This window comes from Lithobates pipiens, unplaced genomic scaffold, assembly GCF_037356315.1.
Source record: "Lithobates pipiens isolate NorthernLeopardFrog02 unplaced genomic scaffold, aLitPip1_a1.2 Scaffold_27, whole genome shotgun sequence".
In the NCBI taxonomy this organism is placed as follows: domain Eukaryota; kingdom Metazoa; phylum Chordata; class Amphibia; order Anura; family Ranidae; genus Lithobates; species Lithobates pipiens.
In genome coordinates, this window is record NW_027507788.1 from 43,181,512 (window position 1) to 43,197,834 (window position 16,323).

The 16,323-nt window shown below is 45.5% G+C and overlaps 1 protein-coding gene across 1 annotated transcript in view; it reads right to left on the reverse strand.

Moving 5' to 3' along the window:
• Positions 1–544: 544 nt before the first annotated feature.
• CENATAC (centrosomal AT-AC splicing factor) overlaps positions 545–16,323 on the reverse strand; it is a 40,405-nt gene continuing 24,626 nt past the window's right edge. The window contains exons 8-11 of the mRNA XM_077456902.1: positions 7,429–7,459; positions 4,436–4,525; positions 1,251–1,383; positions 545–836 (exon numbers count right to left, since the gene is read on the reverse strand). Of these exons, the coding sequence (XP_077313028.1) occupies positions 773–836; positions 1,251–1,383; positions 4,436–4,525; positions 7,429–7,459 (318 nt within the window). The 3' untranslated portion in view covers positions 545–772. The remainder of the gene's footprint in view (positions 837–1,250; positions 1,384–4,435; positions 4,526–7,428; positions 7,460–16,323) is intronic.

Sequence of the window (16,323 nt, forward strand, 5' to 3'; positions counted from 1 at the left end):
GATGTTTACATTTCTTGGAATAGGAAAAAAGTAAATAAAGTGTAAAATTAAAGCACTTGCATATATGTAAACGGCGTTCAGATCCACATGTGAGGCATCACTGCGAACATTATCGGGAGAGCAGTAATTCTAGCACTAGACCTCCTAATTCTAAACTGGTAACCTGTAAATATTTTTAAAGCGTAGCCTATGGAGATTTTTAAGTCCTGAACTTTGGCGCCATTCCACGAGTGTGCGCACTTTTAAAGCATGACATGTTGGGTATCGTATTACTCGGCCCAAAATCTTTATATTTTAACAAATTGGATTATATAATTCACAAATTTTAATGCTAAAAAAAACTTTCCCCGAAAAATAGCATTTTGAAAAATTGCTGTGCAAGTACTGTGTGACATAAGTTGGAATGACCGCCATTTTATATATAATTTTTTAATTTTTTTTTAGGGGTTCTGAGTAATTTTATAGCTAAAAATAAACATGTAGGAGAGAAGCCAGAATTGGATTAAACATGTTATGTAAAAAAAAAAATGAAATACCCATGATCTAGAAAATAAAACCTTTATCAAGTTTACTTTTTCACAAAATGTACGGACACATGACATGAAAATATATTTAAGAATCTACTGGAAAATTCAGAAGTCAACACTGGATTTTGTAACATTTTAAAATTAAAGAAGGATGCAAACTGCATTGTAAAAATACTTCTAATATCCACATCACATTTACAGTTAAATACAGATAACTCAGTATCAAATAAGGAGTGCCTTGAAATTTACATATCTTCATTACGTTTCCTTTTTGTGCCAGTATTGCCAGACTCTTTTCTGTATTGATGCCTGGGAGACAGAAAAAAAAAAAAAAATCAGAGGTATGGGAGTTAAAGGTCGTAACAAAAGGTCTCAAAATAATTGTGGTTTTGCTCTGCTTTATGTGTGGGCTCACAATATTCTCTACGGAACATGGGTGATTTTCAGCTAGCTTCAAAATATGGTGGAATTGCCTAAAAATGATTGTTGCCTGGCTGTGCTAAAGATTTGCATTCAAACCAGTCCAGTGAGCAGAACATGAAAATTACACCTTTCATTAAATTGGAATCACAAATGCTGAACGAGATAAAGTATTCATAATAGGAGAGCAAAATGTTTTAGTGACTTTAGAGGTAGTACATATTTATAAAGACTGTAAGAAACATCAGTATGACAGTATACATATATTTATTATATCTCACACACATGCACGCAAATATTCACCTGGACTGCCACCTCCTCCCGCTATTCCACACCCTACCAAAAGAGGGAAGCCAGCCCTCGTCAGTTGGGGTATTGTGATCGAAGTTTGCACCCACTCTCTTTGGAGGGAGTTTCTTCAGCACCATTTTCTCTTCTGTTAAAAATATGAAAAACGTGACAAATTTCTGAAAACCTTGAGAGAGGTATAGTCCAGATCTATTTTAATTCTTTAACTAAAATATATAAATAGGGCACTACTTTTATTGTATTTTCAGAGCAGCTGTATTAAACATTTCCTATGAATGTTTGGCTCATTTCCTCTTGTATTGTCAAATACAACATTTTTTACAAACTACACTTTGGGACATTAACTTCCAGGCACATAACTATCAGCAGTTCTATGAATATGGCTATGCTTAGGGGTTGTGCCGCTTTACCTTTTCCTAGTCTGAGCTCTGCTGTATGGGGAATTTCAAGAGGCTGATAAGCCAACTTCAGGAATCTACACTGCTTGCATTTAAAAGTACACTTTTAAATTAAATGTATTCATTACTAGAGGTCTGCATTAATTTGTGTCCGTTATAGCTGTCTAGTGTTTCTCTTTAAATGTGAATACACTGTGCACAATTCTGTTAACAGGCCTATTGGAGATATCATAGTTTAGACTACATTAGGATTTTCAGTTTACATTGCAGGACACAGGGATCACTCTTCATTGCTTACTACAAAACTGAGGCTTAGCTCAGCTGGGAAGGGTTATGCCTGGACAGGGAATCCTACTTTTTATTTTTTTTTGGCTGCATAAACCAAGTAGTCATGCATATGACGTGCTCTGTGTCCTGTGATGTACTCCAAGTAAAACGATTTTACAGGTAAACCAAAAAAGTTAGTTTGACATTAATTAGAATTTTACAGCAGCAAAAAAATTGAAGCTTTACTAGATCTCCAAGAAAAAGGAACTTTTACCTACATGTAAATATCTTGGAGTACAGTTAGTTATTTATATGCAGATATCTTCAGGTGAATGACCACTGACAAAAGCTTTGCTGGAAACATCCCCCATTGCACCCCTCATAACCCCACCCAGCAAGCAATAAAAGGAGAAACCTGTGCCCTGTACGGTCTTCCAAGATACGGAATTTACAGGCAAGTCAAAATTCCCATTATCTTGTACAGGACACAGTCAATAGACCATGGAACATCTCTAAGATGACGATTTGAAGCACTTTGTGACGAAGGCTTGCATTAGCAGAGGCATTGAGATCCACCTGATAAAACTTTGAGACGGTAGTAACATAAGATCAGGTTTGTAGAACTGTGAAACAAATGCTTGATGCTGAAAAGACCAAGAAACTCGGACAGATCTAGTAGAATGAGTCCCAATAGGAAAACAAAAGAAATCCTTTCCCTTTTTGTAAGTTCTGAAAATGAGCTGCCTGAGCCGCCTAGCAATGGTGGAAGAGAAAGCAAATACAAAATCTCTGTGCCTTGCCTCAAAACTAAATAGGAATATACAAATATAATAACAAACAATATTAGAGCTGCAGCATACACTAGTAATATGTTAGTAATAACAGTGTTGTGCTAATCACAAATGCGTGTAAAGTGCCTTACACTTCAATACTAAAGAAGTTATAATACCAATTATTGGGATTAAAACAAAATAATTAACCACTTGACGTACCAGTACGCCCCCTGGACTTCAAGTGGTTATACCGAGATGATACCTGCAGCAAGAGGCTGAGGTTCAGGGTGATGCACACCGTTTAGCCCTGGAGACTGAGGGTTCTAGAAGTGAAGAGAGTTTTCCAAGGAAATCGGACATGGTTACAATGAAATCTGCCTTAGTCAGCACACCAAAGTCCGATCATTTAGAGTGCGATGGCGTACGAAGGGACAAGAAAAGGAAGTTCAATAGCTGCCCTTACGTCATTTTTGGTCCGTCGGAACAGCATACAGACAAACGGTTTTCTCCATAGGAACTGGTTCCGATGGAAAGATTTGAAACATGTTTTGTTTCTAGGTTCGTCAGAATTTTAGAAAGAAAAAGTCCAATGAAGCCCACACATGATCGGAATGTCCAGCAGAATGATTCCGTCTGACCTTTTCTGCTGGAAAGTCCGGTCGTGTGTACAGGGCATAAGAGGGTGTCTGGGTAAGGAGCTGCTATAACCCAGGCACTGACTGATGTCCTATTGCTGTGTTCCTGGAAGGTAGGCAGCCGGAGATCAGTCAGCGTGCTCCTTGCAGTCTCAGGGAAATGGCTGGTGGAAGTGCTTCAGCTGGAATATGGATTGCAACTACGTCACCACCCAAGTAGCAATGCTGAGTTAAAATCCTGGCAAATTTAAACAGGGAAACATTGGAAAAATATGACCCATCGCCCAAAAAGGAGACTTTCAAAGGGGTAGATATACTTTAAGAACACCCTACATGTAAAAACAGAACTTAGTCAAAACTACAGAAAACCCAGTAGAACTTTATCCATGATGCATGTTCCTGGGTGGGAACCAAAACTTCACCCATCATGGTGGGCATACAGCACAAGTTATATTTCAGCTATGGGTGCAATAGGCATGAAACATGGCCCTAACCCTGTGTGGCCCCCCCCCCTGCGGCTAACTACATTTGATGCACCACATGCCAAGGTGAGCACTGAATGCAGGATCCAGTGGCTGGGTCCAGTTCCCAACATGTACTTCTAAGGACAACCAATCAAAAAAAAAAAAAAACTGAATTAGCCCTAAGGCAATAAGCAGTTGGATATTGTGTTATTCGCGGAGGTGAAGAAAAATAAAAAATAGTTATAAAAGCTTCTCCGTAGGAAAAAGGGGTTAATCACCTAAGGACATCAGCAAAAGAAACTAGAGTACCATTGAGTGCATGGGGCATTATGAGAGTGTACTGGGGATGTTTCAGCAAAGCTTTTTCCAATATCCAGTCACCTGAAGGTAGTGGCATATAATCCATGGTCTAGGTTTACAAGTCCTGTGTCTTGTACTGTACAATTAAGACATTAAAACATTTTCTTTATCCCAAACACTCACCAAGTGAATGTTCCCCCCATAATTCTGTAACATAACATACGCACACAAATGTAAAATTTATAAAAAATGTTTTGCTATATTAGAGATGATTACTTTGTTTTAGGAAAGCCTAGATTTACTACATTTATAAATATATTTTACTACATTAGGGATACTTACTGTGTTTTAGAAAGCCTTCTAAAGCTGGTCCGATCTCTTGTTGTTTTGTAGTGTCTTCTTCATCACAGATCATCCATGGAGGGACAGCACCTTAATATTAGGAGCACGATATTATGACATACTGTATATGCTTTTTAGAATTTCAACCTGCAAAGGATTCAGTGAATACCAGGTTCCCCTAAAATTTTCATCAGCAACATAATGTTCAATGTGCTGGTAGAAATTAAAACCCAAAATTTCAGTAAAATACCGTACTTTAAGCTTTTAAGTTTAGTAATTGTACATTGTGACCTTCTATTGTAGGTCTGCTCACTTTTTGCATTCCATGCAGTTGGCTATACAATATTTAAGTTCACCTTTTGTACCATGTTACATATTCGGGAGGTAACATGTTATAGATGCACTGCCTCCCCCCGTTTGAACAGTGAGCTGCTCGATCTTCTCCCCTCCTCAGTGTCACAATCTAAGAAAAGCTCGGACGGGCGGGGCTCCAGTGTTCTGTAAATGTGAAAACTACAAGCACCGACAGCCTTGTAGTTTTCAATGAACTATCATGGTGTTGAGTGCTCTAGGTAGTTCATCGAGTTTCCTGCCAGAGGATAACTACCTGCCCGTATCGCAGGTATGGGCAGACAGCTACATTCTGCATGACCATGGCATTACACTCAACAATCTGCTTAGCATGGGTGCAATGCTTTATGGGCTCCTGTAAATAAATACATTTTTTTGCATTTATAATTTTTTTTTTTTGTAAAGGTGAACTTATCCTTTAAAGACCTACTAAACCTTATATTTTTTTTTTCATTTTTGATATGGTAGGGAAAGATTTAAACCCCATCTGATATTAACTGATATATATATACAGTGGTGTGAAAAAGTGTTTGCCCCCTTCCTCATTTCCTGTTCCTTTGCATGTTTGTCACACTTAAGTGTTTCGGAACATCAAACCAATTTAAACAATAGTCAAGGACAACACAAGTAAACACAAAATGCAATTTGTAAATGAAGGTGTTTATTATTAAAGGTGAAAAAAATCCAAACCATCATGGCCCTGTGTGAAAAAGTGATTGCCCCCTAAACCTAATAACTGGTTGGGCCACCCTTAGCAGCAACAACTGCAACCAAGCGTTTGCGATAACGTGCAATGAGGCTTTTACAGCGTCCTGGAGGAATTTTGGCCCACTCATCTTTGCAGAATTGTCCTAATTCAGTTACATTAGAGGGTTTTCGAGCATGAACGGCCTTTTTAAGGTCATACCACAACATCTCAATAGGATTCAGGTCAGGACTTTGGCTAGGCCACTCCAAAGTCTTCATTTTGTTTTTCTTCAGCCATTCGGTGGTGGACTTGCTGGTGTGTTTAGGATCATTGTCCTGCTGCAGAACCCAAGTTCGTTTCAGCTTGAGTACACGAACAGATGGTCGGACATTCTCCTTCAGGATCTCTTGGTAGACAGCAGAATTCATAGTTCCTTTTATCACGGCAAGTCTTCCAGGTCCTGAAGCAGCAAAACAGCCCCAGACCATCACACTACCACCACCATATTTTACTGTTGGTATAATGTTCTTTTTATGAAATGCAGTGTTCCTTCTACGCCAGATATACTTGGACACACACCTTCCAAAGAGTTCCACTTTTGTCTCATCGGTCCACAGAATGTTGTCCCAAAAGTCTTGGGGATCATCAAGATGTGTTGTGGAGAAATTGAGACGAGCTTTGATGTTCTTTTTGCTCAGCAGTGGTTTTCTCCTTGGAACTCTGCCATGCAGGCCATTTTTGCCCAGTCTTTTCCTGATGGTGGAGGCATGAACGCTGACCTTAACTGAGGCAAGTGAGGCCTGCAGTTCCTTGGACGTTGTTGTGGGGTCTTTTGTGACCTCTTGGATGAGTCGTCGCTGCGCTCTTGGGGTAATTTTGGGCGGCCGGCCACTCCTGGGAAGGTTCACCACTGTTCCATGTCTTCGCCATTTGTGGATAATGGCTCTCACTGTGGTTCGCTGGATTCCCAAAGCTTTGGAAATGGCTTTATAACCCTTTCCAGACTGATAGTTCTCAATTACTTTCTTTCTCAATTGTTCCTGAATTTCTTTGGGTCTCGGCATGATGTGTAGCTTTTAAGGATCTTCTGGTGGACCTTACTGTGTCAAGCAGCTCCTATTTAAGTGATGCCTTGATTGTGAACAGGTGTGGCAATAATCAGGCCTGGGTGTGGCTAGAGAAATTGAACTCAGGTGTGGACAACCACAGTTATAGTATGTTTTAACAAGGGGGGCAATCACTTTTTCACACAGGGCCATGATGGTTTGGATTTTTTTTCACCTTTAATAATAAACACCTTCATTTACAAATTGCATTTTGTGTTTACTTGTGTTGTCCTTGACTATTGTTTAAATTGGTTTGATGTTCCGAAACACTTAAGTGTGACAAACATGCAAAGGAACAGGAAATGAGGAAGGGGGCAAACACTTTTTCACACCACTGTACACCAGATGTCACTGGGGCACATGCTGTAAAAATGTACCCTGTCTCAATGTAGAAGTAGATTAACACCCATACAATGGAGACCAGTCACCAAGTGGGGATTAACGCATGCAGACTGCTTGCACAAATACTTGTGTGCAGTCTCTGCATCCTGGTGGCACATCGCATTATACTGATGAGTAAGATGTGTGTGTATCTCACTGGTGGTATGGATACTGAGAAGCTGTGTACTGGAGTGCAGATTGTATTGGTGCAATTAATATAAGGTAATGAGCTGTGAGTAATAAACTGTAGATCTCACTGGTAACAGATACTCAAGTCAGCTGTGTGTCCAGGAGTATAGAGATCACTGGGAAGTGAGTAGAGTATGTGCTGAGGCTGAACACTGGGGAAACACATTTATCCTCCAGCAGTTAAACAGGGAATTTTAAACCCTAGATCAGTGTTACTACTATATATAAAATAGGAAAGGATATACAAGTTTACACACATGACTATCCAATCTCCTCACCTGTATGAACATTGTCCCCATTATGAGCCACCTATGGGAGGAATGACAGCAGATTAATATTATAGCTGAGCAGTTAAATTTTTTTCTTAAAATTTTGTTAATTTTTTTTCCCACATTTATCGTTTCGGCTATTACAATGGGTTGAACAAGCCCCTTTGTGATAGCTTTTGACAGTGACAGGTACTCTTTATAGAGACATCGGGGGACATAGCATCTGATCAAAACACAGATCAGGTAGCTCTACAGTGCTGGTAAAGTGATTGGTCAGCCATATCACTTTTACTAAAAAGATGGCTCTAAAAAAAAAAAAAAAAATTGTACCTGGATCATAGTCGCTTTAGTCTGCTTTACAGATTCAAGTTTCTTAACCACTTCCCACCCGGCCAATGCACATATACGGCCGGGTGGGAGCCGTCTACTCCTGATAGGACGTTCAGGAACGTCCATCAGGAGGAGCGGGATCGCGCACGGGCGTGCCCGCGCAGCGGCGCGATCCCGATGCACCCGTGTCACCGGGACACGGCGCATCTCAGATCGGCAGGAGGGCTCTGTGATTGGCCCTCCTGATCACATGACGGCCGTGTCCAATCACGGCCGTCATGTGATGTAAACAAACAGCCGGTTGCTAGGCAATCGGCTCCTCCTCTCCTCACACAGAAGTCATCGCTGAGGAGAGGAGAGCAGATTGCTGCAGCCGGCTGATGATCAGTGAGTATGAGCTGTTTTTTACAGCTTTTTACTCACTGATCTTCAGTGTAGTGTAAACACACAACACAACACACCACACAGTGTAAACACAGTCCCCACATATGTCCCCATAACACACATGTCCCCAAAACATACATGTCCCCAAAAAATAAAAACACATGTCCCTAATAATAAAAACATGTCCCCCACATATGTCCCAATAAAATCACTTGTCCCAATGATTATGTGCACACATATGTACGTGATCACCTGCACACATATGTACATGATCATTTGCGTACATATGTCCGTGATCACACAAACCAATTATTATTACACTGAACGGAATTTTTTTTACCAAAAACATGTAGCAGAATACATTTTGGCTTAAATTTATGACAAAATTAGATTTTATTGGATTTCTTTTAAAATGGAAAAAAGAAAATATTGTTTTTTTTCCAAATTTCCGCTTTTTTGCGCTTATATCGCAAAAAATAAAAAACGGAGTCGGGAGTCGTGAATAAATACCACCAAAATAAAGCTCTATTTGTGCGAACAAAATGATAAAAATTTAATTTGGGTACAGAGTAGCATGACCGCGCAATTGTCACTGAAAGCGCTAGAGCGATGAAAGCTGAAAATTGGGCTGGGAAGGAAGGGGGTGAAAGTGCCCTGTATTGTAGTGGTTAAACATTTTGAATTTCATACTACAAAAAAATAGGATTTTTGTACTCACCGTAAAATCCTTTTCTCTGTAATTCACCGACCGACACAACTCCTCTCTGTAACTAAATGGGTTTGTTAGCCTGCCATTAGGAGAACTAGGCAAAAATTGTAACACAATACACAGAACTTTAGTCCCGCCCCAGGGGGCGGACCCTGTGCTAACAACCCTCTCTGCTCCCAGGCAGAATTCAGTACGTCAACAAGCAGTATAACGTAGAGAAAAGGAGGGGTGGGTGCTGTGTCGGTCGGTGAATTACAGAGAAAAGGATTTTACGGTGAGTACAAAAATCCTATTTTCTCTTATATTCCCCGACCGACACAGCTCCTCTCTGTAACTAAATGGGACATCCCCAAGCAGTGCCAAACGAGGGGTGGGAAAAAACAGCATTAAAACTTCATCCACAATGGCAAGTGGGAACTAGTGAAACTAAACCCACAAAAAAAAACAGCAGTGTACAGAAAAACACACCGCCATAACCAGGCATTCTCAACAGGAGAGATCTCCAACACCACAACCTTTTTTGCGGAAGTAATGCAACAGTGCATTAACAAACAGTACTGCGTTTTTATCGAAAAACAAGGAAAAAAAAAACCTCAATTGCAACTACACGGACGCCTGCAAAACTTGGTGTCGGAAGGCCCAAGACGTTCCGATAGCTCTTGTAGAGTGGGCCGCGACTGGAAAGGGGGGCACCTGCCCCTTCAAGGCATAGGCTTGGTCTACAATCTGTCTGATCCACCTGGAAATGGTGGCCAACGAGACCACCATACCCTTCTTTGGGCCAGCCACTGAAACAAACAGCGAGTCTGACTTCCGAAAGGGAGCTGTGGCAGACAAATACACCTTCACAGCCCTAACCACATCAAGAGCGTGATGGGCCACCTCTTTAGGACACAACAATGGTAATACAATGTCCTCATTGATATGAAAAGTCAAAACCACCTTTGGTAGAAAGGATGGTTGCAGACGCAACACCACCTTATCCCTGTGGATGACCAGATAAGGCAACTTGCATGACAAGGCCGCCAATTCCGAAACCCTCCTGGCCGACGTGATGGCCACTAGAAAGACCACCTTCTGTGAAAGGGTCAACAGAGGAATTGCCCTGATATTCTCAAACGGCGGCTTCTGAAGCGCCGACAACACCAGGTTCAAATCCCATGGGGGTAACGATGGACGCACCGGAGGGACTACATGTCGTACCCCCTGGACAAAGGTACTCACTAATGAGTTAGGTGCCAGGGTCGCTGAAAAAAAATACAGCCAGGGCTGAAATTTGCCCCTTATTGGTGCTCAACGCCAATTTCTGGTCTACTCCTTGCTGAAGAAACAGCAGGATCCTGGATATAGAAAAGGAGCGCGGATGCCACCCTTTCTCCTCACACATGGAGATGTAGGCCTTCCAGGTACGATGGTATATCGTTCGTGAAGAAGATTTCTGCGCCCTTGGCACAGTTGGAATCACTGAGTCAGACAGACCCCGGTTCCTCAGCACCTGGCTCTCAATAGCCATGCCGTTAAAGCCAGCGATGGTAAAGCAGAGTGAAAGATTGGACCTTGAGATAGGAGGTCCTCTCGCAGCGGCAGTCACCAGGGAGCGTCTGCCACCAGACGCACCAGGTCTGCGTACCAGGGCCACTGAGGCAGTTTTAGTGGAGGAAAGGCGTAGATCAGCTGGTACAGATTCCACAAAGCCACCAGCGCGTCTGATGTGTCTGCCCACGGATCTCTTGTCCTGGACATGAATCTCGGCACCTTCCTATTGAGATGGGAGGCCAATAGATCCACATCTGATTTGCCCCATTTCAGACACAGCAGCCTGAATATCTCCGGATGCAATGCCCATTCTCCTGGGTCCAGCATCTGACGACTCAGATAGTCCGCCTGACAATTTTCCACCCATGGGATGTAAATGGCTGACAGAGCCAGAATGTGTCGCTCTGCCCGCCGAAGTATGTGAGCGACCTCCCGAGTAGCAGCTGAGCTTTTTGTTCCCCCTTGGTGATTTATGCACGCCACTGCCGTGGCGTTGTCTGACTGTATCCTGGTCGGACATCCTTGAAGACACGTCGACCACGTGTGGAGGCACAGCCTGATCGCTCTCAATTCGAGCAGATTGATTGGCAACCTGGAATCATCCGTCGACCAGAGGCCCTGAGCCGACTGAATCCCCATCCCTCCACCCCAGCCTGAGAGACTGGCATCCGTAGTGATCACCGTCCATTTCAGAGGAAGGAGCGATTTTCTGGCCTGAATCACCGGGGACCTCAACCACCAGATCAGAGAGTCCCTGACTAGCTGGCTCACCTGGACCTGTAGATCCAGGGACAAGGGAGATTTGTCCCATTTTGTCAAAGTCTCCTTCTGTAGGACTCTGGTGTGGAACTGGGCAAGGAGGCTACCACTTGTGGTTCATCAGTAGTTTGACCGCAGATCTGAGAGTCTGCAATTTGTCTGAGGGGAGAAAGACCCTCGCTTCCCTGTAGTCCAATAGTAAACCCAGGCACTCCAGACGCTGGGTCGGCACAACCACCAACTTCTTTAGGTTCAACAGCCACCCAAATTCTCGCAGAGTCTGCATGGCGATCGCCACATCCTCCTCTAATTCTGAGGAGGAAGATGCTCTCAGGAGGAGATCATCTAGGTAACCCACGATCGCGATCCCGCGCTGTCGCAGCAACGCCAATACTGGAGCCAGTACTTTGGTAAAGACTCGGGGGGCTGATGCCAGGCCAAAGGGAAGAGCCACAAATTGGTAATGGGCTTCCCCGACTGCCAAACGCAGAAATTATTGATGCAGAAGGCATATGGGTATGTGCAGGTATGCATCCTGGATGTCCAAAGACGCCAGGGAGTCCCCTAGATGGAGTGCAGCGACTACTGAGCAAACCGATTCCATTCTGAACCTCTGCACTTTTACAAAGTGATTGAGGGCTTTCAAGTCCAAGATTGGATGTACCCCTTCCTTCTTGGGAACCACAAACAGATTTGAGTAGAACCCCTGGAAGCGTTCCGATTCTGGAACTGGTACAATCACCCCCTGATTCAGCAAGTCCCTTACTGCCCCTAGCAGAGCCTCCCGGCGAACCGGGGACGGGGGTATGCTGGAGGGGAAGAATCTGTTTGGTGGCCAAGAGAGAAACTCTATCTTGTAGCCTGTGGAAATCAGGTCGCAGACCCATTGGTCGGATAACCGAGAGGTCCACTGGGCTGCAAACTCCCGAAGGCGACCCCCCACCCGATACGCGGGTGGGGGTAAACCTTCATGCAGTAGCACTTTTGTTCGCAGGCTTGTTAGGCTTGTGGTTCCAGGGACGCTTTTGACTGTCCGTGGACGTCCTGTCGGGCTGGGAACATTTTGTCGAAGCACCGGGCGGGCTTGTGAGCGGAAAAAGAGGGCCCTTGCCTGTGTCGTGGCTCCTCAGCCTTCCTGCCCTGTGGGAGCAGTGTACTCTTACCACCCGTGGCATTTTTAATAATGTCATCCAACGAAGCTCCAAAGAGCCGGGCACCAAGGAAGATCCGTCAGGGCTTTTTTGGATTCCTGTTCAGCAGACCAGCATTTAAACCAAATCAGGTGCCTCAGCACCACAGCTGACACTGAAGCCCTGGATAACAGAGGGAGAGTATCAGGGCCGCGTCACAAACGTACTTAAGGCTTTGCACTAGTTAGTCTGCTAGTTCCACGCAGACAGGGGAGGCGTTTTGCTCTCCCAATTCACAGTGCAAAAGTTTTGCCCACTTAGTCAGTGTCTGTGACACCAGTGCGGATGCCAGCACTGGTCGCCCAGCTGACCCCACAACCGTAAACAAGGAACGAGCCACTGCCTCTGCCTTCCTGTCCATGGGATCCTAGAATACAGGAGTCCCCTCTACCGGGATCATGGTTACTTTATTTAACCTGGATAGTGGGGGGTCCACAACCGGAGGAGCCGACCAAAGGGGCCTTTTACGTGCACCTTTCCTTCCACGCACCGCCTCTATTTTAGCAACAAAAGAGTTAAGGACCGCAGTCAGAGTGTCCATGGGCACAGCGCTATCCGCAGGTGACCCGGTTGCCATAGCCTGGATTTTGGGGGAAGAAACACCAGTTTCTAAAGCCATGCTGACCCTACCCTGTCTGCCACCTGCAAGGGGACTTCGGACAGTGAAGATCCCACCCTCCAGCTGCCGCCGCGTGGGGGGGGGGGGGGGTACCTAGCACCAGACTCACCACCCTGGGGCGTTCTGTGAACGTTACTAGCCATGCCTGTAGTCCCTAGGAGGTTACCCAGTAGCAGAGTGAAGAAACTGTGTCGGCAGCAGCTGTATAGAATAGCAGTGAAACGATCTGCAGCGCTTGCACCAGCGTTCAGGGAAGAGCCATCCAGGGTCCTGTATACACAGTGGACACAGGAAACAGCATGTGAGAGCACATGTAAAGCTGTCACAAGAGAACTGCGGTGAAAAGAGCGCTCAGGACCCCCCAGACCGGGACCCTGGGGACCTTTTGGGACCCCCCAGACCGGGGACCAGGACGAACGCTAGCCGCACAGACCCCCCTACAGGTGAGAGACCCAGCGAACCCCACACACACAAACCGCTCGCAGCACATGCAGCCACCCCCCGGAGGGGGGAAGGAGGGGAAATAAGGATGTGGGAGAGAAGAGAAGGAGGTGAGGTGGCCCCAGAATCGACCTCCCAGGGAATGCCCAGCTGCTCACCCTACCGAAGCAGGGAGAGCCGTACTTACCAGTCCTGAAGAGCTGGGAGACATTCAATCACAGACCTACTCCTGCGCAGTTACAGGGTAGCTGCTGGCCCGGTATACTGTGATCCGGACATCAGTAGCCCGGTCATATGTATACCATTGAAACTCACCGACCACCTCTGGAGCTGAGGTATGTCGTGGCCTGCCAAGCCTTAGCTACGGCCTGTACACGCTCGATGGCTGGACTGGGGAGACTACAAGGATAACTTAACCAGCCTGTCACCTAGCCGGCAGTAGATGAAAGATCCTGGGATCTTCTATCTTGCGCAAAAAACATCAAACCTGCATCAAAAAAATGGACCAAAGGGCCCGCAGGGTTCCTAGGTCATTCTCCTTCACTAGGCAAAATAAAACTTCTCCAAAATAAAATAAAACATTTTTTCTCTGTAATTCACTGACCGACACAGCACCCACCCCTCCTTTACATTATACTGCTTGTTGACGAGTTGTTGGCACAGGGTCTGCCCCCCGGGGCGGGACTAAAGTTCTGTATATTGTGTTACAATTTTTGCCTAGTTCTCCTAATGGCAGACTAACAAACTCATTTAGTTACAGAGAGGATCTGTGTCGGTCGGTGAATATAAGAGAAAGTATTAATTTTGCTGTCCTAGAGAGAAGACCCTAAAAAGGATTCTGTACAGTAGGCATCACTAAAGGGTGGAACAACGGTTCGGATCCAGACTCATTGTCCCATCTGGACCCACTGCAGCTGCGCCACTTAACAGCCAATCCTTCCCCCTCAGCCTCCACCACAGCAGAGTGGAGAGTGGGAGGCAGGACAGTTCTGGACAGAGGGCAAGAGCTGCATGGGTTACCCTTTCACATTAGCCAGCTGGTTATCATCAGCTTGTTAATATAAAAAGTTAACTCCAGCAGCTCTTTCCCTCTGTCTAGAACTGTCCTGCCTCCCACGCTCAGCTCTGCGCGAGGTAGAAATGTGAAGGGGGTGCTAGCTAGGACACTGGTGTGTGGGTACGTTTGTCTTCGTGCATGATGTGAAAGGAGCAAAGAACAGGGAAGTTGTGATGCAAAGGCCCCCAGGCTTTGCACACTGATGTTACAATGGGATGAATAAGAAATAATGGAGATTTGTCCCATTTGGACAGGATCTCTTTCTGCAAGACTCGAGTGTGGAATTGGCCATACGGTACCGCCTTGAAAGTGGCTACCATGAGACCCAGAACTCGCATGAAAAAACGCAGCGACGACCACCTGCGGGACACCAACAACTTTACCGCAGCTTGAGGAGTCTGCAGCTTATCCGAAGGGAGAAAGACGCTAGTCTCTGAGGAGTCCAGAAGCAAGCCCAGGTACTCCAGGCGTTGAGTCGGCACCAACACCGACTTCTGGAGGTTCAGTACCCATCCAAACTCCCAAAAGAGTTTGCATGGTGATCACCACATCCTCCCTTAATTCTGAGGCAGAAGCTGCTCTCAGGAAGGAGGTGGTCCAGGTAACCCACGATCACGATCCCTCATTGTCTTAGCAATGCCAGAATTGGGGCTAGCACCTCGGTGAAGACCCTTGGTGCCAACGCTAGGCCAAAAAGGGAAAGCTACAAATTGGTAGTGCTCATCCCTGACCGCAAATCGCAGAAACCTCTGACCTCAGATTGGAGTAGAATCCCTGAAACCTTTCTGATGTTGGTACAGGTACTATCACTCCGCGCAGCAGCAGGTCCTGTACTGTCCCGAACAGGGCTTCCCGAAGAGCCGGAAGAAGATGAAGGTTGGAGGGAAAAAAAATCTGTTTGACGGACAAGAAACTATCTTGTATCCTGATGAAATCAGCTCGCAGACCCACTGGTCAGAAAGTACGGAGGTCCACCAAGCTGCAAACTCCCGAAGGCGACCCCGCACCCACATGAGTCGGGCGGGGGCAAACCTTCATGCAGCAACAGATTTGCTTGCAGGTTTGTTAGGCTTGCGAAACCAGGGGCGCTTTTGTCCCTCAGCGGGCACCTTGTCGGACTGGGAACTCTTACCTGCCGACCCGGGCGGACGAAAAATCCGCTTCTGAGCGGAAAAGGAGGGCTCTTGCCTACGGCGTGGCTCTTTACCTTTTCTGGACTGTGGGAGCAACATACACTTTCCGCCAATGACATTCTTAATAATGTCATCTAGCGAAGCTCCAAATAGCCTCTCTCTCCCTGGAAGGGCAAATCCACCAGTGCTTTCTTAGATGCCTAGTGCGCAGACCAACATTTTAGCCAAATCGGGCGACAAAGCACCACAACTGATACTGAAGCTCTAGAGAGCAAGGGGGTTGTATCTAAGGCCGCATCACAGACATATTTAAGGCCCTGCACCAACTGGTCCACCATCTCCACACAGACCGGGGAAGCTTGTTGCTTCTCCAACTCACGGTGCAACAATTTTGCCCATTCAGTAAGCGTCTGTGACACCAGGGCCGTGGCTAACACTGGCCACAATGCTGACCCCACCACCGCAAACATGGACCGGGCAACTGCCTGTCGGCAGGGTCCATGAAAGCAGGAGTCCCTTCCACCGGAATCGTTGTTACCTTATTTCACCTGGATACCAGGGGGTCAACAATTGGAGATGTCCATTTCTTCAGGAAACTCTCCTCAAAAGGGGTAACAGACCGCCATCTGTCTCCGGACCGAAAAGGCCCGCTGCGGCTTCCCCACCCTTGTAAATAAACTGATCAAAATAAGTTAGGTAGGGAAACACCTTAGACGTGCGGGCCGGCTTGTGGGATCCAAAAGAGA